General features: G+C 41.7%; 1 protein-coding gene across 1 annotated transcript; it reads right to left on the bottom strand.

The window, feature by feature from the left end:
* Nucleotides 1–241: 241 nt before the first annotated feature.
* On the bottom strand, nucleotides 242–21236 carry LOC311523225 (mannose-binding protein-like). The gene is made up of 6 exons (XM_084633001.1): nucleotides 20848–21236; nucleotides 17315–17421; nucleotides 3766–3986; nucleotides 3019–3153; nucleotides 1803–1886; nucleotides 242–918 (listed from the first exon to the last, which is right to left on the bottom strand). Exons 3-6 carry the CDS (start codon nucleotides 3962–3964, stop codon nucleotides 545–547), a joined length of 792 nt encoding a protein of 263 aa, XP_084489127.1. The 5' UTR covers nucleotides 3965–3986; nucleotides 17315–17421; nucleotides 20848–21236; the 3' UTR covers nucleotides 242–544.
* Nucleotides 21237–25511: the final 4275 nt, after the last annotated feature.

Below are 25511 nucleotides of genomic sequence, written 5' to 3'. Positions count from 1 at the left end.
ATATAAAACTTCCTGATCCTCGAATTAAACTCTGGGGCCCTTAGTCCATTAGTAGATCTGGGTGAATTCCAGCAAATAGATTTTTTTGTCGAAAATGTCAGTGATCCAAAACTATTTGAGAATTTGGGTCAAATTTGATTTTTTTAAAAGTTGAAACATTTTCATTTTGACCATGTCGAAATGTTTTATTTTGACATTTTGTTTCAAAACAGCATTTCAAATTCAAATCTGAGCAATTGAAAAGTACCTGAAAACAATCAAATCCAAATGAATAATTAAAAGAAAAATTATTGCGAGTTCACCAAAACATTCCGGTCAATGCTAAATGAAATTTTTTCAAGTTTTACAATGAGATGGAAAATTTTTAAAAAATAATTGGTGTCAGTTTGAATTTAACTCTCCCCCCAGCCTAGATTTTTCAGTTTGGTCACTCAACTGAAAAAGCCATTATTTATTCAGCTCTACCCAGTAAGTCAATTGGAGCATTTCCATTGCTTTAAATGGACTTTGGAATGTGACAGAACTAACGTATCATGGGAAAAGATTAAAATTCACAAATAATGGATACTTTTGAATTTGAACAATCCAGGTCATTCCACTTTCCATTGTCATACATTGCAACACAGTCTTCGTTCCCATTATTGTTTGGTTCTCCTGTGTTCCAGTTTGTGTAAGTTACAGGTTCTCCATTCAGATACACAAATCTGCCTTCAGTTTGCACATCAGATATCCCTAAATATGCTACTTCGGGAGCCTTCAGTATTTCTCGCAAGGCTGTGTTCTCAGCCTGATTGCGTGGACAGGCGAGTGCACCTCCAGCTTTTGCGCACAGGGATTTTCCATTTTCAAAAGAATCTTTTCTGCCCGTTGACATAAATGTTTTCTTACCAACACTCTTGACCCATTGCAAAGAGAAAACTAGAAACCAAAGAGATCATTAAATGAAAATTGTATATGTGTTATGGGGGAAGTTAACTTCTCTGTGAAAATTTATCCACAAAACACGAGGCACATGAATTGCACTTTGTAAGTAACCAAACGACAGTTATACAAATAATGTGACTTCTGCCAACGTTACCGATGAAATTGTGCTAGCAGCAACTATTTGGAAACAGAACAGCAGCGAGCTGGTTTCTTGAATGATTTCCAGGACCAATATGAATGGAAAGTTTTTGACTGAAAAACCATGTTAAAAAATTGTACTACAGAGAAAGGGAGATGAATACACAGTAGCATTTCCCACTGTTGCACTAAAATGGGGGAAAATTCACCTCGGGCATATATGGTAGAAGAGCTAGCGAAGACAGGAAACTTATACTTTATTTACTGTGTCATCTAAGCCTACTTAGAGCAGATGAAGACAACCCACTCTAAGCAACCAGCTGGGCCCTTTCACCCTGGACATCCCTGTGGCAATGATGCCTAGGACCCTCTTCATTAGAGCTCTCATCACTGCCACCACCAGTGGAGCTGAGCCAGTAGTAGTGCAGTGGTGGGAAATTTTTAGACAGACATTAGCATCGAGAAGACTCTTGGGCGATCGCCTGTGTGGGCATTTGTTCATGTAACAAAGCCCTTGCACAATAACTGGGTGTGACTTAGTAATAACTGGATGCTGGCATGGCTGGCACTGGAAGGAATCTATCTGTTGAGGCAGGCTAGCATTGAAGACCATTTGTTAGGAACAGTGTGTGGGAGAAGGCAGTGCAGTGTTTAAGCTGCTATTATCACCCCTTTACTTGCAAAGATTCCCCCTTCCCCTCCCTCCACCCCAAAAATAAAATAATGTAAACATATCTCACAATTTTGGTGTCTTCTAACGTCAGCTTGAAGAGTCTGGATGTTCTTTTCCAAAGCAGCGACTTGTCTTTGAAGAGCATCAAATGCTAAGAAAAACAGTTGGGGAGTCATGTAATAAATCATTTAAAAATTACCATACAATCATTGCCTTTGGACTGGCCAGTTGCCTAGCTGCTATGGGATGGGTGGGCTGCATGGTGCCCTAATCAGGGGTGCCCAGCTCCCAAAATAGTCACAACATGATTATAGGTGGGTGATAACTGATTTTTTGGTTCACTGGCAATTTTGCAATTAAACCACAAAAAGAAGAACAAAAAACAAACCAACAGATAAACAACCCCCCACATTTTGTGGAAAATGTGCTATTTTGATTTTGAGCTTTTAACATTTTTAATGAAATTGAAGAAAAATTTGAATCAAAAAATAATTTTGAATTAAAAAACCTGAATTTTCATTTAAAAAGTGTCAAAACAAAACATTTCAGACTTTTTCAGAATTTGTTTGTTTTCCCCCACCAAAATAATTGAGTGAAACTGACACAGATTTGAAAAAATGTTTTGGTTGAGCCAAATCAGCATTTTTTGTTGAAAAAAAATTTTGAATGAAAAATTTCACCCAGCTCTAAAAAATGACGTCTTTGCTTTCTTCACTGGGAACTCAAACGTCATTTCAAACTGGGTACTGGTACACACACACTAATCAGATGGGGATCTTCTCTCTGCCAATGGTCACCACTTCCACTTACTCAGAATCAGTCAGCAGTGTGTGGGATATCTCTAGGGATAATTTTTTTCTAGTTAGAATGTTTTTTTTAAAGTGTGTTTCTACAGAGCAACAAATGTGTTTCACACAAAGATGGAAAGCAAAGAGAAAATATGAATGGGAAGAGGAGCAAAAGGGAAAAAAATATCCGTTATCTTAAAAGATGAGAAGATAAAAATAACACATCCCCTAGTATTTCCTCTGTAGGCAAAGGTGAGTCATGTGAATATGTTTCAGGGAATATTTCCATATTGCTTCGGTTTGTCAATAAGAGCTACAAGCAGGGGTGAAAGTAACAGTAGTTGTGCCATGTCGATTACCATTCATTCTCCCCAGAGCTTTGGGAGAGCATACCCTCCTCTTCGCCCCCAAATAGTGACAAAAAAATAGAGGACATTCCATGAGCCTATCAAATTTCTCCATGCAAAATGTGACAACAGATATTGACCAGAATACCTGAGTAAGAGATAGTCAACTTCTCACTTGCACTTTCTCCCTTTTGTCCTTTCTCGCCTTGTGGTCCTTGATCTCCTTTTGCTCCCTGAGGTCCTGCCTTTCCAGGGAAACCCTGCAAACCTCTCAGTCCGGCTCCTAGTGTTTGGTTAAAAAGAAATCAGTTAGCAAAAAAATATGTTGATGAAAAATTCCCAACCAGCTCCACTGGGATATTCAAAATTGGACTGGACAAAGCATTCGATAAATCACTTTAGGAAACAAACCTGCTGTGAGATCTACAAATAAGCTCTAACTTCTGTGATTCTGTGAGGATAACTGTTAATCAACTATTCTTCTTATAAATCACATATACATGGAATAGCATTGTAAATGTATTACAGTGCTTTGTAAACATGGGCCCTGCTGCTGAAAGCTGCTCTGTGCAAGCAGATCCCCACATCTCTAGAGCGCCTCCTAGAAGTTAATGAGGCTCTGACTGGGCACAAGGGCCTGCCTGCATGGAACAGCCTGCAGGGTTTGTGTCAAAGCTAGAGGGGAAAGTGAAACTGATGCATGGTTTTTCTCATGATGGGGGACAAAAGAGCATACTTAAAAGCAGCCAGAGGAGAGAGAGAACATTTAAAGGTCCAAGAGAGAGACAGAATCAGAGAAGGAGCCAGGGAAGGCAGAAGACAAAGAATGATAACACCCAGGGGACTGATAGACAGGTCACAGATATAATCTCGGTAAATGATTATAGCATTGTACCTTGGTCTCCCTTTTCTCCTTTGGGACCCTCTTTCCCATCTCTTCCATCTCTGCCTGGTAAACCATTGGTTCCAGGAGCACAACATTGAATGACTGGGCATGCATTCATGTACTCTTCATGTTTATTTATATCCCCACCTGATGCCATCATCAATGCCATGGCCAGCACTAGAGCTTTGAAAGGCTGATGGAGATGCATTGTCAAGCCTGTAGATCTGTGACTAATAAAAAGAGAATAATCACATAAGCATCTGTAAGTAGGTTGTTGTTTCGTCTCTGTGTAGGAGATACACCTCTGAGGTCAAGATTCTTAGGACCTGGTTCTCATTTGCACTAAGGCCCCTTTATACCATGTTAGCAGTGTAAAAGTGCCTTAAAAAGAGTGATGGCAGGATAGTAGCGAGGGGAGATTTCTGAGAGCTATTTGGGCCTTGTTGATTCATACTGTGAGCGGTGATTGGGGTAAGGGAAGATTTGGAAGTTCTGTTCAAAGAAGCCCAATAAGAGCTACAAGCAGGGGTGAAAGTAACTCGGAAGGGGCGGGGCCTCAGGTGGAGAGGGCAGGGTGGGGCGGGGGGGTCAGCATCCCCTAGCCAGCCCTTCCAGGCCACCTGGCCCGTGCCACCCGGGGCTCCAGTGGTGATTTAAAGGGCCGGGGACTCCGGCCGCTGCCATGATTGCGGCAGTGGTGGCTGGAGCCCTGGGTCCTTTTAAATTGCCGGCCCCAGGGCAGCTCCTCCATTTGCCTCCGCCGCCCCCGCCCCCGTCGCAGCAGCACTTTAAGCAGGGTCCTTTGCCACAGCAGCGCTTTAACGTCCCTGCCCCTTTTGTGCCCCCCATTGACGGCCCTGCGGGTACGGACCCTACCGGCAGGGCCACCGACGGGGGGAAGGGGGGCAGGGACATTAAAGTGCTGCCACGGCAGTGCTTTAATGTGGGCTGCATATGGGCTGGTACCAGCTTCTTACCGGTATGCCATGCTGGCCCGTACCAGCTCACTTTCACCCTGGCCACAAGATAAAGACTCTGGGAGGCCCCAGGTTTAGTCAGAAGTCTGTTGTAGACGACATGATGAAGTCTATAGCTGATCGTAGATGTTAGAACGGGAAAACACCTATTAGAATAGGTCTTCCAGTCCATCCTCCTGCCGGTTCATGAGCTTATTAGTGTTTTGTTCTCTCTTATTTTAAATGTAGAAGTACCAGGTGCTTCGTTCTCCTGAAGGACTCATATGGAATTTGAATCGGGGACTGCTGAAACCCAAAGCTAGAATTGAAACCAACCAGCTATTGTGCCTGAATGTGTGATTATGGCTCCACAGATATCGGGAGTGAAGTACATCCGATCACCTTCTTTTCTTCTACATAGCTGCTCATCACTAATCCCAATGCAAATAAAAAATAAATTAAAATACAATGAATTTGAGTCATTGTTTTCACATAGCTGCTGCCTGATTGCTTCCCAATTAATACTTGATGAGCAATTGAGTTTTGCATGTAAATAAGGTATGTCACTGTCTCATTATCTTCCCTGAAGTACTCTTGGATTCCATGCATGGTGACTCCAGGGGACACACATAAAAGCCATGACAATAACAGAAGTCATTGTGTGGCTAATTCTCTGCAAAAGGCACTCACTAATTGAGCTTGATTAATGAGTCTCTAATTTGAGGCAATCAGGTGTGGGAATTAAAGTATTTTGCATAGAGTTGAAATAAACAGCAAACTGCCTTGAATACCAGTTTACTTCAACATTTAGGTCGTTGGGCCAAATACTGAGAGCCAGTGATTCTCCTCTCACATCTTCCAGTGTAAAATCAGGATTAACTCCTGTTAATTCAGGGAAGATCTAGTTAGAATAAAACTTGTGTAAGGAAAAAGAGAATCCAGAGCAATGGGACTTTTGCCATCAACTTCAGTGGGACCTGGAATTAGTGCTCTTTTTTTTAAAGCTTCACAAAAAGTTATCCAACCCTTAGCCTGACTCCCATATTTCCTTTTCCCAAAGACTAATGCGCAATCCTTCCACAGAGCTAGAAACAGAACCTACTTCTGGACCTACTTGTGGAGTACTGAGCTCCTTGCACAAGCTAACAGACCACTGACCCCCAGAGAGAACAAAGTGATCTAGGAAATCACAGCCTTGTTTCTTCCTGCTCTAACCATTAGGCGACATTTTGTCCTGGAGTTGGGAATAGACACGACTCATGCGTGATAATTTGCTAATCTTCCAACAAAAGGTGTTCCTCTGAAATCTTCACCGACTTCCCCATGCACTCCTCCCTTCATCTCAAAACAAGGAAACAGTGAGAAATTAAGAGAAACAAGAAAAGTGAGCACTGAAGGAAAAACACATGGCAACCCATTGTTTCAATAACAGCCGATGAGTCCATAAGGTAACAGTGAGGACAATTTCAAAATAACAAGTTATTCATCTCCCCAAAAAAGCCCTGACTCTGCCCCTCCAAAAATCCTCCCTCACCTACTCCCTCCCTTTGCTATTTGCCTGCTCATCTGCCAGTGCTTAAGACTCCTCTGATGTTTTGCAACTTGACTGCCCTGGCATCGCACACATACGTACCCTTTTATTCGGTTCTCTGCTGTTCCTTTGTTCCTCTCACCTCCATACACAGAGAGCAGAAGTGCCTGCCTAACTATTGCAAAATGGTGGTCAGACCCTCCAGATGGTCCCATCACTCCCTCTGCAGCACCCCAGGAAAGTCCTGAAGATTTTCTGCCCCAACACTCCTGCTGATGGTTTCGGTAAGAAGCACAAATGGCTGTTCTTCTTGTATTGACTTCCCGTCCAAAAATACTGATTCCTCAGCAGAAGGGAACAAGCAAGGAATTGCTTTTCACAGAAATAGCAAAAAGATAGATCTACCACACCTGCTCATGTTGAGTAATACCCTACTCCATGAGTAGTTCCAGTGATTTCAATAGGGATTGCTCATGGAGTAAAATACTACTTAGCATGAGTAAGGGTGACAGAATTTGAGACCGACTCTTTAGGAGAGTTATACCAGAGTGAGTCAGAGCAGAATTTGGTCCCAAGTGATGCTCCCCACTTGTCCAAGATACAACAAGAAATAGTTGAGAAAAAAGAGACATATGCCTTCTCTGTGCAGTGCTCAGGACTCTTTAAAAAACAGAAGTGGAATAAATGCAACATAAAGAGGCATTTCTCAGTGCCAGTTATAAGGAAAGCTGGGTGAAAGAGACAGACTTTCTGGAATGACTAGTCACGATTAGCTTTGAAAATGAGTAGCAGGCAGGATCTCATATTTCAGTAGGTGAAATTCAATAGATCTTTTTGTTGTACCATCAATAAGCCACCTATGGAACAATGTGTGCTCACGGTGACACAGCCAAGTACTCTGACTACAATTCATCAACATATAGACACCCAACACTGACGACGAGGGGACAGGAAACTGAGGCCCCTGCCCCAGACCTGGGTTTAAAGATAAGGTGAGGAAGGGGACCTGAGACTGGCATTACCTCATTGGCAGGTCTAGGGTGCTGCAATTACTTTGGAGAACCAATTGGGGGGGAGGGGTGAGTGCTGGTGGAGATTGCCTCCTGTCTGCACTCACACAGCACCAGGAGCCCTAACCAGCCCACTGCTGCCATGGACAAAGGTGAACAAAAACAGAGGGCGAGGAGAGAACAGAAACTAGTAAGAGGGGCCAGAGAGAAGGGGAAACAGCGAATGGGGAAATACGCTGGGTGAGGGGACAGAGGCAAGTAGTAGGAGCAGGAAACACCCAGGGAGTTGGAACAGGTGAAGGGTTGAATGCTCTGAGGCAAGAGGGAGTGGAACAAAGAGATTGGTCTGTCATAAATATAAAGGGAAGGGTAACAACCTTCCTGTATACAGTACTATAAAATCCCTCCTGGCCAAAGGCACAAAATCCTTTTACCTGTAAAGGGTTAAGAAGCTCAGGTAACCTGGCTGGTACCTGACCCAAAAGACCAATAAGGGGATGTCAGGGTTCCTTCCCCCCTCTGAACTCTAGGGTACAAATGTGGGGACCTGCATGAAAGACCCCCTAAGCTTATTCTTACCAGCTTAGGTTAAAAACTTCCCCAAGGTACAAACTTTGCCTTGGCCTTGAACAGTATGCTGCCACCACCAAGCGTTTTAAACAAAGATCAGGGAAAGAGCCCACTTGGAGACGTCTTTCCCCAAAATATCCCCCCAAGTCCTACACCCCCTTTCCTGGGGAAGGCTTGATAATAATCCTCACCAATTTGTACAGGTGAACACAGACCCAAACCCTTGGATCTTAAGAACAATGAAAAATCAATCAGGTTCTTAAAAGAAGAATTTCAATTAAAGAAAAGGTAAAAGAATCACCTCTGTAAAATCAGGATGGAAAATACTTTACAGGGTATTCAGATTCAAAACACAGAGGATCCCCCTCTGGGCAAAACCTCAAAGTTACAGAAAACAGGAATACACCTCCCTCTTAACACAGGGAAAATTCACATAAAACAAAAGATAAACTAATCCGCCTTGCCTGGCTTACCTGTACTGGTTGCAATATTGGAGACTTGGATTAGGATGGGTTGGAGAAGACAGATTTCTGTCTGGCCTCTCTCAGTCCCAAGAGACAACCAACACGTAAACAAAGATCACAAACAAAAGTCTTTACGCCCCCAAGATTTGAAAGTATCTTGTTCCCTTATTGGTCCTTTGGGTCAGGAGCCAGCCAGGTTAGCTGAGCTTCTTAACCCTTTACAGGTAACAGGATGTTGCCTCTGGCCAGGAGGGATTTTACAGCACTGTATACAGAAAGGTGGTTACCCTTCCCTTTATATTTATGACAGGAGACAAGATACTTTCAAATCTGAGGCGGGGTGGGGGGGGGGAGAAAGGCTTTTGTCTGTCTGTTCTGTGTGCTTGCCGGAGACAGATCAAGAAAGCAAACAATCCATCTCTATTAGAATTAGTAAGTACTAGCAAGGGAATGTGTTAGCTTATCTTTGTTTTGGCTTGTGTTTTTCTGTGTGCTGAGAGGGAAGGTGTATTCCTGGTTTGCTTTTTTGTAACTTGAAAGTTTTGCCCAGAGGGAAATCCTCTGTGTTCTTGAATCTGAGTACCCTGTAAAGTATTTTCCATCCTGATTTTACAGAGATGATTTTTACCTTTCTTTTTTTAATAAAATCCATCTTTTAAGAACCTGACTGATTTTTCCATTGTTCCAAGACCCAGGGGTTTGGGTCTTTGATCATTTTGTAACCAATTGGTAAGGATATTATTCTCAAGCCTCTCCAGGAAAGGGGGTGGAAGGGCTTGGGGGGATTTTGGGGGGAAGAGGAACTCCAAGTGGTCCTTTTCCCTGATTCTTTGTCTAAATCACTTGGTGGTGGCAGCATACTGTTCAAGGACAAGGTGAAATTTGTGCCTTGGGAAAGTTTTTAACCTAAGCTGGTAAAAATAAGCTTAGGGGGTCTTGCATGTGGGTCCCCACATCTATACCCCAGAGTTCAGAGTGGGGAAGGAACCCTGACATGGTATGTGATTGTTGACACTGTGGGACAGGACCACAGTAGCCCTGATTCTGCTTCTGGGCTTGGGCCCTAGAAATTCCAGTGGCAGCCCCATAGCCACAAGAATCACAACAAATGGTCATTATCCCAGAAACCTGAGATTCTAAAAGGGAAACTCCACAAATGCAGCTATTAGGGAGAATTTGTCTGCAAACAGAGTCATCATCTTTCTCGTGCTGAGGTCACTGGGAAGCAGAAAGACCCAGAAATCAGCCAGTCACACCTGCTTGCAGAATAACTGTCTGAATTCCTTCTGACCCACTGTATCCAAACTGGAAAGTGAAGGATTTAGTTTGCTCAAATTTTAATAATTACCTACCACCTACTTTACTTGCCCAATACAAAATGAAGTGATGTGATGCACTGCCAGCTTATCTGACTGATGATGTAACTGAATGCAGTGGACAAGAAACCTTAAGAAATCCAGTGGATTTCTCCTTAGCTGCATAAGAAAGCAAGAGTATGTTAGACTTGCTAACAGAGGCAGTGAAAAGAGATTTATATTGACAAAAGGTATTCCCTTGTTATCACTGTCCTTGCACAATGCTATAGATTGCACAACAGAACCCGATATTGCACTATTTACTGGTACTGGATGTGGTTTTTAGGAAAATATTTGCTGTTGACTGCTTCACCTCATGCAGACCTTGGCCACATTGCCGTTTAATTTAAAAACATCAACCCCCCTGCCCAACGCTGCACGTTTCTGTCCTTAACACTTTTTCTCTCTCATTCCAGTACATGGAGCTGCTTTTTTGTAAGGAAATCGAAGAGCACACAACATCCTTCTCCTAACGTTCTATACCATTCAACAACATCCAGCTATGAGTGCCATTCCCTGCAGCAGGGTCTTAACTAGCTGTGTGAAATATTTGCCTTGCTAAAAACCTCTTTGATTATTTTTGTTTACTGATGAGAAGTAGGGTACGAAAGAGCAACTTCTGGTAAAAGGTATTAAGCAATCAAGGCCATTTTAAATTCATTTCTTCACTGCTGTGTGCTTTCTAAGTGCCAGTCACCAGCTGGCAGTGTGGAAGGAGGTTGGCTCTCTCATGGGTGGTGAGAGAGAAGGGCATAGTATGGTGTGGTTGATTGGAGCGCTGGTTGTGCAGAACATTGATGGCAATTGAAATGGGAATGGTTGGCATTGCCATGGGCATCTTTGTGTAATGAATCAAAGCCACAGGGATAAGACATTATGCTGAGATGCAGTAGTGACTGGCAGTAGCAGTGGCTATGCCACCTCTGCCAACTTCACAGAACCTGGCCCACAGTATCCATGTACCTCCTTACTCTAGATTTCTCTCCCCAGCAGGGATCTAGTTCCAATAGCAGGGTCATCTCCTTTCCCATGGTTTAGTTTCTGGGTCCTAACATTCTCTCAGGCCAGGGGAGAAGGGAGGAGTCCCTTAGCTGGCCGCTCAGGTTGTCTGTTGTTGGCCAACCACTTGGTGTTTGGCTCATGGGGAGAGAAGGCAGAGCCTGGGGAAAGGTTCTGGAGAGAGACACTAAAGAGCTGAGTGGATAATTGATTTTTCAGTCTGAGGGGAAAACTTTTTTTTTTTTTTTAAGAAAAGGGAAAAATTAGTTTTGGGTCAAACAAAACACTTGGTTTGACCCAATTTCCCCCCCACCTTAGCTAAATTTCTAAATGGAACACTGCTCTGAAACAAAAAGTCAAAATGTTTCATTTTGAAATGATAGGAACAAAAAGTTGTAATGTTTTCACAAAAAATTGCAATTTTTTGGCTGAAACTATTTGACAAATGTGACCTGAATTTATGAATAGCTTCAGTGTTCCTTCCCCCCAAAAATGTATTTATGGTGAATTTACTATTTGCTTAAAAAAATTGCCCAGTTCTAATCCAAACACAGGCCTAGTTTGCATGAGAAAAGTTACATCAGTTTAACTGAATAGGTTGCAATAAAATTGATTTAGTTAAACCAGTGCAACCCCTGGGATGCGACTCAAATGCTTCTGGAGTTCTCCATTTCAACAGTGACTTATTAAAAAGGTTGTAACAAGCAGATCCTAGATATTGAAATAGAGATGGAAGGGAATCCTGAAATTTCAATTCTGCCACTTGACTTTTCATTCCAAGTACCTGCCCGTCAAGTTAATGAATTGCCAGGTGGCTCTTTTTGGAATAAATTGTACATCTTGTAGCCTTTTAAATTAGAAACATGCCATGTGACTAGTACCTATGGATTTCCCAGGATGGGTTGTGAGGGGTTTGGTCACAGAGACCTCCTTGGGACTGTCACCTGACATGCTGAAGTTACCTCTGAGACTGTTTTCCCTGCCACCTTGGGACTCCAGAACCCTGCCTTGCTGAGCCAGACATGCTAGCCTGCTGCAACACAGATCCAGGTCTGGTCCACACACCCAAAGCTGCAGACTTTAACCAAAAACTGTTCAGCAGGTCACCTATCTCCAGCACCCAGACACTCAGTTCCCAATGGGATCCAAACCCCAAATAAATCCATTTTACTCTGTATGAGTTTTATACAGAGTAAACTCATAAATTGTCCACCCTCTATAATGATGATGGAGAGATATGCACAGCTGTTTGCTACCCCAGGTATTAATCACTTACTCTGGGTTTACTAATAAACAAAAGTGATTTTCTTAAGTATAAAAAGTAGGATTTAAGTGGTTTCAAATAATAACAGACAGAACAAAGTAAGTCACCAAGCAAAATAAAGCAAAAACACGCAAATATAAGCCTAATACATTAAGAAACTGTTTACAGGTAAAATCTCACCCTCAGAGATGTTCCAATAAGCTTCTTTCACAGACTAGATTCCTTCCTAGTCTGGGCCCAATCCTTTCCCCCTGCTACAGTCTTAGTTAGTTCCAGAAGACATCTTAGGTGGAAACTAGGGGTGTTCTCATGACTGGCAGCCCCTTTTGTTCTGTCCCACCCCCTTTTATAGCTTTGGCACAAGGTGAGAATCTTTTGCCTCTCTGGGTCCCTACCCCTCCTTCTAAATGGAAAAGCACCAGGTTTAAGATGGATTCCAGTATCAGATGACATGTTCACATGTTCTGTGAGACCGCAGCCTCCATTCTTCTAGGGCTGGCCTGCACGTACCCAGGAAGGTTTGCAAGTAAACAGAGCCATTTACAACCCATTGTTCTAGTCAATGGGAGCCATCAAGATTCTAAACCACCATTAGTGGCCCACACTTTGCATGATTACAATAGGACCTCAGAATTATACTTCATATTTCTGGCTTCAGATACAAGAACGATACCTACATACAACTAGGATGAATACACTCAGTAGATTATAAGCTTTGTAATGATACCTTACAAGAGACCTTTTTCATAAAGCATATTCCAGTTCCATCATATTCACACTCATAAGCATATTTCCATAAAACATTATGGAGCGCAACATCACAGGTTCCTTGTACAGAAAGGTGGCAATCTGAAAATGAGTGGGCATCAACCATCTCACAGCATTTGGAATATCCCCAGTTTTAATCAGCTCAGTACACTAATCAGTGTTCCATGATTATTTTATTGGACCATAGTTTTTCACATACAGTAGACAGCTGTGTGTTTTACATTACTGATACAGCACAATGTCCAAAATGTAGGGCTACTGTAAATTGATATAATTAACAATATGTAAAGCTGTAAGTACATTTGTACTAAGTGACAAATAACCAAAAGGGCAGGTAGATTAATATTCATAAATTATTAACCGTTTTTCTGCACAGGATCTGTCATTCCACTTGCCACTTGAATGCACTTCTACACAGTCCTCTTTTCCTTCAGAATTATTTGGTTCATTAGATGCCCAGTTTGAGTATCCTAATGCTTCACCATTTAGATGCTTAAATATGCCTTCTGTCTGTATGTCATTTATTCCAAGAAATGGCATTTTTTTATGTCTAGCTACTATTTGTTGGATGGCGCTGTTCTCTGCAGAATTCCTTGGAGAAGCAAGCAGGCCACCAGTTTGGGAACACACAGCTTTTGAAGTCTCAAAGTTGCCTTCGGAGCCCTCAGTTTTGAATATTTTTTCACCGACAGTCATGCCATTTGGGAAAAGCAGAACTAGGAAGACACATTAGCACAGTACAGCCACGTTACTTTCATCACACTATAATGGGGAAGCTGCTTCTGGGAGCCTACATAGGAAAAGAGGGCTCTTTTGTGACTAACCCTAATGTCAGAACTCTGTGTAAAATTGCACAGCTATTTTTGCTGATGCGTTCTGATGCCAGGGCAGCTGAGTCCTATTAGCTCCAAACCAGGAGTTTAAAAAGGGTTTAATCTTTTATTGAGAGACCTAGCTGCATGGAATAAGGGGTCTGGAGGGGGAACCCTTGAAATAGACACATCACAGGAATAATCTTACAGTTGATGTTGTATTATTGTTATTTAAGGACTGGATAGTGACTTTCGGCACAGCTCTGAAGGAGGGTGTGTATGTATGGTGAACTATCCAGGAACAGTCCTGAGATGCACTGGGACTCCGAGTCATCCCTCCTCCCCTGTTTCCTCCTTACTCCTGGGGTGTAGTAATTTACTGCTGGGCTATACCACCAATAAATCACTATTCACGCTACACTGGTGCAGTTAGTCTGGCCAACAAGAAGGGTGGAATGAAGACAAGGTTCTCTTCCTGCCCATCTGCTCCAAGCAAGAAGTAAGCAGGTGAGTGGCCTCCCTTGAGCAAGTGTATAGTGAGTTACAATCCTGTCCCAAATTAATAATAAAGGTGAACCCCAGAAATGGGGTAAGTTTGGGGATTCTTCTTTTGTGTCCACACACTGTGTGAGGAGCAGGGTGGGGACATCACATGGATGCTAGAGGTTGTGTACAGCTAGATAACATGAGCAAACACTGCAGCAGTACTATTGTAAGCTGTAGTGTTTTTGGAATAGAAGTGTAGCACTTATTCATAAGGTTACACACAACGAGAGGGGTAGGGCACAGGGAGAAGCCTGCAGCCATATTACTTTCAGTTCAATTTGCATTAGCGCATGTCCTTATATATTATTAAGAGCCTGCTCCTGCTGAAGCCAATGGTAGCTTTGCCACTGACTTTGATGGGAGCAGAATCAGGACCCATCTGCTGTAAAGATCACAGAACAATTATCTCCCACTCTTCTTTTTGGCCACATGACAGCTAAACTGACATATTGGAAACAGCATGGATTCTATACAAATAATGCTTTTGTAGTCTAAGAACCACTTAAGACTGGAACTTAGCACCTGATCCATTAGTTATCCCCCATGTACAGAAATGTAAGAATAGGCTTGAAGGGATTAGATTTTTCTTGGTAAATGTCAATAAATGTCAATTTCACCATACACACATAAGCTGACAAAAAGTATTTCCTTAGACGATAATAGAAATGTATGGATAGTCAAAGTAAGAAAAATGCTGCTTGTGAACTTATTAGAGTTTGATTTAAGGATATTTACTTTGCATATTTTGATGTGTGATGTTGATAGTTTTTGTTTTAATGATTAAAATGCTGTAAATTTTTGAATCTCAACATCTACTGCCATTAAATAATTATTGTCTGACCCCCACAATTTCCCACACTGTGAAAATTTAAATAGATAAAAACAGAAAATATGCTTAAAACCCATAATTTTTTACAACTCTGAACATTTAAATCAATAATAATAAAAATGCTTAAAAATAAACATTAATATCTGTCAAAATTATGTTAAAATGAATTCTGTCAAGCCTATTTAAGAATAATCTCATTCATTAAACGCAATAGGACTCCACTTATGTTTAAGTACACATGTCGGAGTGACTGTTTGCAGGAGTGGCCCATATTTCCCTATGCATCAGAATGGAATTCCTTTACAAAAGTGTCAAACAAGTAGATGGAAGGTTCAAAGTATCAATGACTGAAGACCGGCTTCAACCAGAACCCTTTTGAACTTCGAGGGAGTTCAGATCTGAAGCTGGATCTAAACTTCACTTCTCTGGTTGGGCCCATTTGTCAGTGATTGGAAAACATGCCACGTCACCCTGTTTACCTTTCTGGGCTTTCCTAACAGTAGCTTGCAAGACCTTCAGTTGTGCTTCCAACTCCCTCACTTGAGTTTTAAGACGATCGAGTTCGGAGTGATAACATAATTGCGTTACTCATACTGTCTCATTACAACAAAGACAATTTTTGAAAATTATGAATTTTAAAAAAAGGCAAGATCCCAGTAAAACCATCTCTCAGACCTGTAATAAATCACTGGTAGAACATTATCAAGGCATTGCTTTGTATTTCTGAGTTTCTTTACAAGAGCTGGTACTATGAAGCCACAGCTCTACTCTGAGTGAAAGGGAAACTACCCTCAGGTTGCAATTCTCAATAGCACCCACAGCAACGCTGGCTTTTAACTTTTAATCATAAAAACTTACAATTAGAAAAAAATGCATCACTTTATCAGTTTTAATAATACATGAGTCTAGTGATGGGCAAACCCTCGAGCTCCACCTATTTGTATTACTGTAGTGTCCATCTTGCCCCATAAGAGGCTTCCCTTGGAAGTTCAAGTTTATCAAACTCCATCCCCCAAGTGACCCTCCAAGGCCTACCTAGCTCATTTCTTAGCCTTGCAAATCTTCTGGACTGCCCCATTCCCACACCTCTGAGGGCTTCTTTTCCTTTGGAAATTGACTGGAATAGCTATAGCAGAATAATTATTGTTGTCACATGTGACAAAGTTCCTCCTCTGCCTTGGTGGGTCCTGCGCTTATTGGCAGATTTGCTCACCTCAGAGATGCATGGCAGCCCTCAGTTTGGCCACTTTTGCTAGTGACTCAAACCTGCCGTTCACTCAGCTAGCCTCATCACTGGCCAGCATGGGGAAGGGTAGGAGAACAATCCCTGCAGTCTCTGCTGACCCACCTAGTGGGTCGGGGGATAGGCCAGGGACCTTCCCCTCTGGTGGGACCCACAGTCCAGGTCACCACCTCTTGTCTCAAAGAGGGAGTTGAGGGGGATAGGTGAACCCGGGCCCACCATTTACTCCGAGTTCCAGTCCAGGGCCCTGTGCAACTGTCTACAGTGTCTCTTGTAACAGCTGCGTGACAGCTACAACTTCCTGGGATACTTCCCCATGGCCTCCTCTCAACACCTTCTTTATCCTCACCACAGGACCTTCCTCCTGATGTCTGGTAACACTTGTACCCCTCAGTCCTCCAGCAGTACACCTACTCACTTTCAGCTTCTTGTGCCTCTTGCTCCCAGCTCCTCACACGCGCCTCACTTACTGAAGTGAGGTCCTTTTTAAAACCAGGTGCCCTGATTAGCCTGTCTGTCCTAATTTATTCTGGTAGCTTCTTAATTGGCTCTAGGTGTCCTTATTAGCCTGCCTTAATTGGTTCCAGCAACTTCCTGATTGTTCTGGAACAGCCCATTATCTTACTCAGGGAAAAGGGACCTGCTTAAGCTGGGGCTAATATATCACTCTCCTGTAGCCATCTGGCCTGACCCTGTCACACATGACACAAAATAATTATTCCACTTCTGGCTGTGCTGGTCAATTTCATCTTGTAGAGAAACCTCAAAGTGTTTCTGCTCCTTCATACAGAAAGGACAAAGCTCACCTAACGCAATTTGTAAAGTTTTTGCACAAACCAGTCATAATACAAAAAGGTGACTGTCTATTCTAGTTAGACCATTCTTCACATTCTGTGGGTTGATGGTGAACAGTTCCCTGTATTTGATTTTCAGTTATTGAGCTGAGCTAATTAGTTGTGATGGGTTAGGTAAGCAACATGGTTTTGTCTCCACTCCTTGACTGAGCATGCAAACACTTCCTGTGCAAATACTCATGCATATGAACTTAAAATTCAGTTTCTGCAATTTTTGTACATCTGACTGTGAAGTTTACACTTCATGAATTTTCATTCGAGTAAAACTTGATTGCTTGATACAGCAAACAGGAAAGTGGCACAAGAATAGGCCAAATGTACGCTGCCATTATCTCAACAAAAGACTGTTCCGCTTACCTTGGCCTCCACTAAGGCCTGTTGGTTCTCTTTCACCTACTGAACCTTTCTTGCCTTTTGGCCCGGAGGGTCCAGCTTTTCCTGGGAGACCTGTGTCCCTCTCAACCCTGTCAACCAAGGTGTTGAGGAAAAAAGAAAGACCAAAATACAGCAAGTGAGTAACTTAATTTTTCAGCCTTGTCATAGTTTGAAATTGCTGCCATAGCTGCAGATGGGCACAAACTATAATACCCAGAAGTATACCCTATATTATAGGAAGTTCAGATCCTGATGATGATCCAAAGTTCAAGACTTGATCCAGTTACCCTAATAGACTCAAATTAGAAAGCCAGATCTGAACACCTGCAAATGGTTTCGAAGTTTGTATCTGGACTGAGCATGTTTCTTAATAAAAATATTAATACCTGTGTTTCACTTAAAATTCCAGAAATGCTTCTAAGTGTGTCCAGATGTGGGTCAAATGTTCAGTAGGTGTAAAGCAGTAGAGTTCTGCTGATTTTTGAATTTCTCAAGAAGATCATTGATTTCAATGGCATTATCCTTATTTATACCAGCTGAAGATCTGACACAAAACATTTCTGTACAGTCCATTAATGTGCAGTATGCATGGACACATGATTAACCTGGCAAATCTATACCCAGGTACATTATTTTACCTGTGTAAGTACCATTGACTTCAGACTCCTCCCTTTTGACTTCAGTGAGATGATTACCATGACAAAGGAGCACTCCCTTGAGTAAGTGTTTGCAGGATCAGGCTCTGCATTTCTGGAGCCTGAAAATTCCACATGGCTGTCAGGAAGGAAGTGCCGTATTGACAGGACTTTGGAGTTATTCAGTGGACTTCACCTCACAGTGAAGATGGAATTATAAAGTACTTATAACTTTCTATACGTGCAACAAAACAGTTGTGCTTGCATAGGTACGTTGGAAACACAGGGAAAGGTTTATACGGGGAAGTAACAGTTGCTGCCTGTGTGCTGAAAATCATGTAACCTTTGAACCCTATTGCTAAGGGTAGAAGAGATTGGTTTCTTCACTAAATAATGTCCTCTTTAATGCTTAAAGCATCGCTATGTTTTACTGTGTGATCTCACAAATTTAACTATTTTACAGGATTTCATTGTGACCTGAGCTTATTGAAAGAAAGTCTGGGATGGGGACAATCACTCTGTTTATAGTAGTACTGATAAACAGGGTCATATGATTGTAACATGTAATTAGTTGAATGCTAGTTTCTTTAGTAGGAAGGAAAACTTTTTTCCCTAGGACTCTTCTGGCTAAGTGTAGCCCTGAAAAATTAGTATTGTTATACCTAGCTCTCCCTTTTCTCCTTTTGGACTTTCCTTCCTGTCTCTGCCTGGTAAACCATTGCTCCCAGGGATTCCACAGGGAATGAACATGCATGTATTTGCTCTCTCTTCACATGTGCATTGACTGGAACTGTAGGCCCTTACCAATGACATTCCCAGGAGGAGGATATGAAAAGCATGAAAATGCATAGCTCAAGGGCTTGACCTGGGAACAATAATGGGAAAATTAAACACAATGTGAAGAGCACGGCATATTTAACCACCCCCTTTGCTGAGAACAGAGAGGGAGTAAGGAGCCCAAAGACCATAGGAATTAGGGACCTGGAGCTTACACAGCTGTCCTCTGCTCCCGCCTGTCTTCGTGTAGCAAAGTACAGTAAATTGTGCAGCATCAAAACATCACCTCAGTTCAGTGCTTCATTTCTGATGGAGAACCACTGTGTACAATAATATTATGGGAGGCTAATGTCCCATATAATTTGAGGACTGTTAACCAATGAGTCCATGAGGCTTGCTAGGACACTGGGCTTGCTGTTTAGGGAAGCAGGCATGCAAGGGCACAGGAACGACAAGGGGAGCCAGGAGGGCAGGGTTTGGCTGGTCAGAATTCACTTAGCAGCCGGACTGTTGGACTAAAGGGGGAGCTGTGTTTCCATGCTGACGAGGCACAGACAAAGGTGTGGCATGCCCATGGGCAGGCGGAGGACAAGATGGCCTGGGCAGAGGAGCTGCACAGCTGGACCAAGCTCAGATAAGGCCCAGAAAAGAAACTGCTCTCCCTGCACCCTGTTTTTTTCCCTTGTTCACAGTGCCCTGGCTCTAGCCTTGAGGAGGAGGAGAAAGAGAACTAGTGCAGCTGAATACACAGTCCTACAAGAGAGCAAGAAAAGGAGCATTGGCATTTTTCCATCATCCACTGTAGGCTGCCTGGAAAGCCAAATAACTGCCCGTTATATAGTTTATAGATGGGATGTTTATTGAGATGGGTAAAACTGGGAATGGGTTTTGATTTTGCCAACCCCCTTTCAGTCAAGATTTAGATTTTCAAAACAAAAACAAGGGTTGGTTCAATTTGGGTTCAATTTACTCATTTATCTACCTCATTAGGATTGGCATGAGGATTCATGTTAAGGCCTGAGTAAATCCTGCCCACTGAAAAACCCGCATGAGGCAGCTGATGGAGTGAAAGTCTCTCTCGGGTTCTCTATGGTGAGTTCCTCTCAAATTGTTTTTTTTTTTGGGGGGGGGGTGGTTAATAAAGGCTGTGGGTTCAGCCCCAAAGCCTAGTGGAAACTTGGGAGTTGTGTAGGAAGCCAGAGTCATCCATTGTAGTCCATAAATAGTTCCAGGGTTTTGGATCATATCTATATTTCATGTATATTGACACAACTGTAAAAGCAAGAAGTACCTCTTCACACCAGTGTGAGAAGAGTATCAGGCCCAGTCTTTCTATTTAGACTTCTGAGGTAGGGGATAATTGTTTTACAATGGTGTGTCAAATTTACTGTAATAATAAGGGGAAAACACAAAAGAAAAGTCCAGAGTTTTCCCCAGACTGACACTTGAATTATTTTATTATTTGATCTGCTGGTGAAGCTGAAGGGGGAAAGGCCCCTCCAATGTACATTTTTGTGTTTGGTAAAGAAACAGATTCTATTTTCAAGTAATAATGCTGAGGAGCTGTCATAGAAAGAATTTAAAGGATGATGGAAAACCTATGGGTATTTTAAACTTTTGCATATGTAAGCTGCACTTATATTTTCTTTTAAGGGAGGGGACACAATAGCATTTTATTTTGAATGCACTGAAGTTAACTATTTCACCTCTCTGTACTGAAACCAAAAGCACTAGAATAATTATTGCTTAATGTTTGACTTGTTTTTCTATTAAACATTTTTTTTTATCTCAGAGAAGTTGGCGAATCTTATTACTGACCCACCATGAAATGTTTCACAAGACTTTGCAAGCACCTTACATGCCCAGGAATGATGAAATGATATTATCAGCTTTCACCTAAAAATGTAGCACCGTCATCACAAAGGTCCCTAAAGCACTTTATAAAACCTACAGACTAGATAGACGGCAATCACTTCACCCACCACTGAAACGAAAGCACCTGTGGGGTAACACTATAAAACAGTTTACGTAAGATACCACATTCTTCTCTTACTTCTGTTTGAGACACACAAAAATATGTTAAGCTTGTAGGAATCCACTTACCTTGCTAAATAAAAAGTCCAACTGCTGTCTCAGGTGCCTTCCTATTTTAGCAGGCTACTCCCAGACCTTCCTAGCTAGAGCAACTCCCCTGGTGGCCTGGTCTTCTGTGCTTTTTTCACTCTCTGCAGTCTCTGTACAGCTTCCTATGCATTCCCCTTACTCGGCAGCTTCTTGCTGCTGTTTCTACCCAGTTAGTTCTACTAACTAACCCTGGCTCTATCCCAAGTGTTGCAGGCAGGGCTAACTGGACAGGGGCTAGCCAGCTCCAGTTCTTCGGCCTTTAAAGGGGTAGGCCACCCTGTCACACTGATGATCTACCCTTCCCTTACAAAAATCTCAGGACATAATTCTCAGGCAGCTGGCACTCATGACTACCATTGTGGAAAAAAGTTGCCAGTAATGGGCATGTGGCTGTCTATTCCAATTGCAAAAGTTTCAACCTTGGAACAACTGAGTGCTGTTTACTTTCCACAACCTTTTGATCTTGGATTATGTTTGATGTCCTGGGTAAAAATAAATCAAATAAAAAGTAAGGCTTGGCTAGGCTCGTTTGGAATGTTGGAAAGGATAGTTCTAAGGCAGAAGGGAATGTGTCAGTTTTGACTTGGGTAATGTATAGATCTGAATTTGGTATGTACTGGTAGAAGCAGCTTGAGTAGGAAGAGTGTCCCAGGCAGGTTACAATTCAATGTGGCAGTCTCTAGTCATCTCTTCTTCCAAGAATCAATGCACCACCTGGCTCCAGCAGGAAATTAAACACAAAATTTAATTTCCAGGTACAAACAAATCCACCAATAAGAACTCGTGTTAGTGGTCATTTATCAGTGAGATGAGACCAAAATCGGATAGTTTAAGATATGAGGTACTTTCAAGAAAACTTCTCTTTTAAATAAAGATTCTACAAACAATACAAATATCCAGTGTGTGGCCCACCAATATATCTAGGCTTCAATCAAAAACAGGAAAAGAAAAAAAGGGGGGAGAAGTGTGGGCGGAAGAGAAAACACCTTAATAATGTCATAAAATATGGTAAGGGAGGAAAAAAGCCTTGCTAAAAAAATCCTTACTGCAAATATCAAATAGGAATCACTGCTGATGTTAATGCTGAAACAGATTTTGTACATACACAACTGAAAAATTAAATATTAAAGACTAAATTCTGACATCCTTACACTGAGTATTACGTTACTGTGCAAACAGCCCTGTTCTCTTCAGTAGGCTACTTGTGGTGTAAGGTATCATCAGACTGAAGAAGGATTTCAGAAACTGGCCCTAATTTTCAAAATACATTTTTTGCAGCATCCCTCTTTCTTCTCCTCCTCTTTCCTCTTTCAGTTCCCAACAACAAGTGTACTGTAAAAAGAATAGTAAAAATAAATCTTAAACCCATTAAAGGAGATGTGGATGAAAAATAGTTTTCATGCCCTGTGAGCATTTTCAAGATTTCAGCACTCATTCCCTTTTGGAAAGGGGACAAAAAAATCGAACTATCTAAAATTTTCAAAAACCAACAATCCAAAAAATGTGCAGATCAGGTCAATTGAAATGTTTCATTTCGAGAATTTCAGCTATTTTGTTTTGATTTGGATCTTTAAAAATGTTTTAACTTTGGTTAGGATACATTTACTAAAATTTCAAAAAGAAAGTTTCAAATTTTAAAAATGGTCAAAAATGGCACATTTTGACAATTTCAAAACTTTTTTCCAATACATTTTTGAGTCGGGAGACCTGTCAAAACCAACCCTGTTTTGCAAACACAGTTTTGGTTTTGAGGAACTAACATTTTCTGATTAAAAAAAAAGCATTTAATTGGAAAATTCCCAATACAGTTCTAATTAAAAGGGATTTGCCTGCCCATATCAATTTGTGCAGCATGTCTGCACCAGCACCATCCGGGTAGGTGAAATAATTTCCCGCAATTAATTTTATGTGTATTCTGATGACTGATACAGAAATGGACCATTCTTTGCCTAGCAGCTCAGGATAGAGTTTTTACTATATGTAACTTTTCATGTCTTTTAATTACAATATTTTAAAAATGATTATTATTCCTTCTACTATAAGCATAATTATGATGGATGCAGCTTCATCTGTCAAGAATTTCTATTTTAAATAGAGAAGAGGGAACCAGTGGGAACATGGGCCCTATCTCTAAGATGAGGACTTATGGAGATACTGACATCTAAATAACCACTTTAGCCAGGAAAGAAAATCAACCTTTAAGGTGTGGAAACTAATTTGGGCTGAGACATTATAAGCTATTTACCTATTAATTGAGTCAGCTTCAGCAAAGGCATCACAGAATTCTAGGTGCACCTTTTTGCATTGCAGCATACATTTGTGAGACACATGGGCCTATTCAAATATGCAAAACCAGAGTCTCAGACAATGATGTACAGCTGGATGTTGCGACAGCAAAAGGCAATCCAGTCTCTTTGCCTTGGAAAAAGGAGTACAGTCTGTTTCTAAAGTAGGTGCAACCATTATTTTTTTTGTAAAATGCTACCTCTACAGTCAATATGGTAATGTAGGTTAATGTCTTCATTTCACAGAAACTCAAACAGATATTAGGGGGAGTCTTTCAGGCAGAGGAAAAGTTATTGGAGGTCAGATATTTCTGTGATGGGGCCATGTAAGTAGAGCTGGGTGAAATTTTTTCAGTGAAGAGTAAAGTAGCTGAAGAATTAATTTTGTGGGGCACCAAGACTATTGGCAAATTCTGGTCAAACAGGTGCCTCAACTACTCCTCGTTCTTTTTTCAAAACTAGGTTTTACTTAGACACACACACACACACACACACACACACACACACGTATATTTATATTGTGACAAAGTTCCTCCTCTACCTTGGTGAGTCTTGCACATATTGGCAGATTTGCTCACCTTGGAGCTTCATGGCAGCCCTTAGTTTGGCCGTTTTCATGAACCCACAGTCCAGGTCAACTCCTCCTGTGTCTGACCAGGAGTTGGGAGGTTTGGGGGGAACCCGGGCCCGCCCTCTACTCCGGGTTGCAGCCCAGGGCCCTGTGGAATGCAGCTGTCTAGAGTGCCTCCTGGAACAGCTGTGTGACAGCTACAACTCCCTGGGCTACTTCCCCATGGCCTCCTCCCAACACCTTCTTTATCCTCACCATAGGACCTTCCTCCTGGTGTCTGATAATGCTTGCACTCCTTAGTCCTCCAACAGTATGCATTCTCACTCTCAGCTCCTTACATGCACACCACAAACTGAAGTGAGCTCCTTTTTAAACCCAGGTGCCCTGATTAGCCTGCCTTGATTTCAGCAGCTTCTTGATGGGCTGCAGGTGTTCTAATCAGCCTGTCTGTCTTAATTGTCTCCAGAAGGTTCCTGATTGTTCTGGAACCTTCCCTGTTACCTTACCCAGAGAAAAGGGACCTACTTAACCTGGGGCTAATATATCTGCCTTCTTTCACTCTCCTGTAGCCATCTGGCCTGACCCTGTCACATTATGCACAAATAAATTTGTTAGTCTATGAGGTGAAAAAAAAACAAAAACCTTCCGTGTTACCTTACCCAGGGAAAAGGGACCTACTCAACCTGGGGCTAATATATCTGCCTTCTATTACTCCCTGTAGCCATCTGGCCCGACCCTGTCACTATATATAAACCCCCCAAAATTAAGTAAAATGTATTCATTTAGTTTCAGGGGCTTTTCTTTTAACTGAAACAAAATGTTTTTGGTTTTGCATATTGGTGAGGGAAAAAAGAAAAAAAATCAGACTGAGTTAAGCTCCCAACCAAAAATCAATTATTTGCTCAGCTTTACATTTAAGCACCTCCTCTTTTCATACCAGTTATTTTGTTTTGTTAAGATTTTCTCTATTTCTAATAAAACTGATTTTATTGAAGATTCTTGGGGCCTGAGACTGTTTGGGAAAATTCATGCAGTTTGTCACCTAATTCCATTTAAACTCTTCATACCTGGAGGTACAGTGCATTTAATACTTCACTAGCAAAAAATGCAGGCAATGAACAGCAGTATAAAAATTCAGCATCTTATATTCCGACAGATCTCTATGCAGTTCAATGAACAACCAGTCCAAATTTTGACAGAAATATAGGTACTCAATTGATCCTAAGAAGAAATGCATGGAACCTTTTAAAGTAAAATGTAAGCTCTTTAGGACCTTGTCTTCCTGTGGGTTTGTACAACACCTACCATAACTGAACTCTGTTCCAGCTTGAGGTCTCTGGGGGACAGCAACAGAAATAAGAAGTGTTAACCATGCAAGCAAATGCACTGTCAAACATGACTATGTGGTGTGCAAGTGACCTCTTATGATGATCAGGACAATGTCAAGTCTGTCTTGAATTCCCTTTGGATTTTGTAGAAGACTATTCCATCAATTTACCCTTCTTTCTGGACTTTCATCCACTCATTTGGATTTTATCCAACATGCTTTCTATTTGAACTGAAATTGTTTAGCACAAAAAGCGGAATTTGACAATTTGTCTTAAAAACTGATATACCATAAATCTGCAAAGCCCCCTGTAAAGTGTTTGCAAAAAGAAAAGGAGTACTTGTGGCACCTTAGAGACTAACAAATTTATTTGAGCATAAGCTTTTGTGAACTACAGCTCGCTTCATCAGATGCATGCAGTGGAAAATACAGGAGGGAGATTTTATATACACAGCGAACA

This window comes from Lepidochelys olivacea, assembly GCF_965140295.1.
Source record: "Lepidochelys olivacea isolate rLepOli2 genome assembly, chromosome: 7".
NCBI lineage: Eukaryota > Metazoa > Chordata > Testudines > Cheloniidae > Lepidochelys > Lepidochelys olivacea.
The sequence above is the reverse complement of the archived record's forward strand: the minus strand, read 5'-3'. Positions and strand labels throughout refer to the sequence as shown.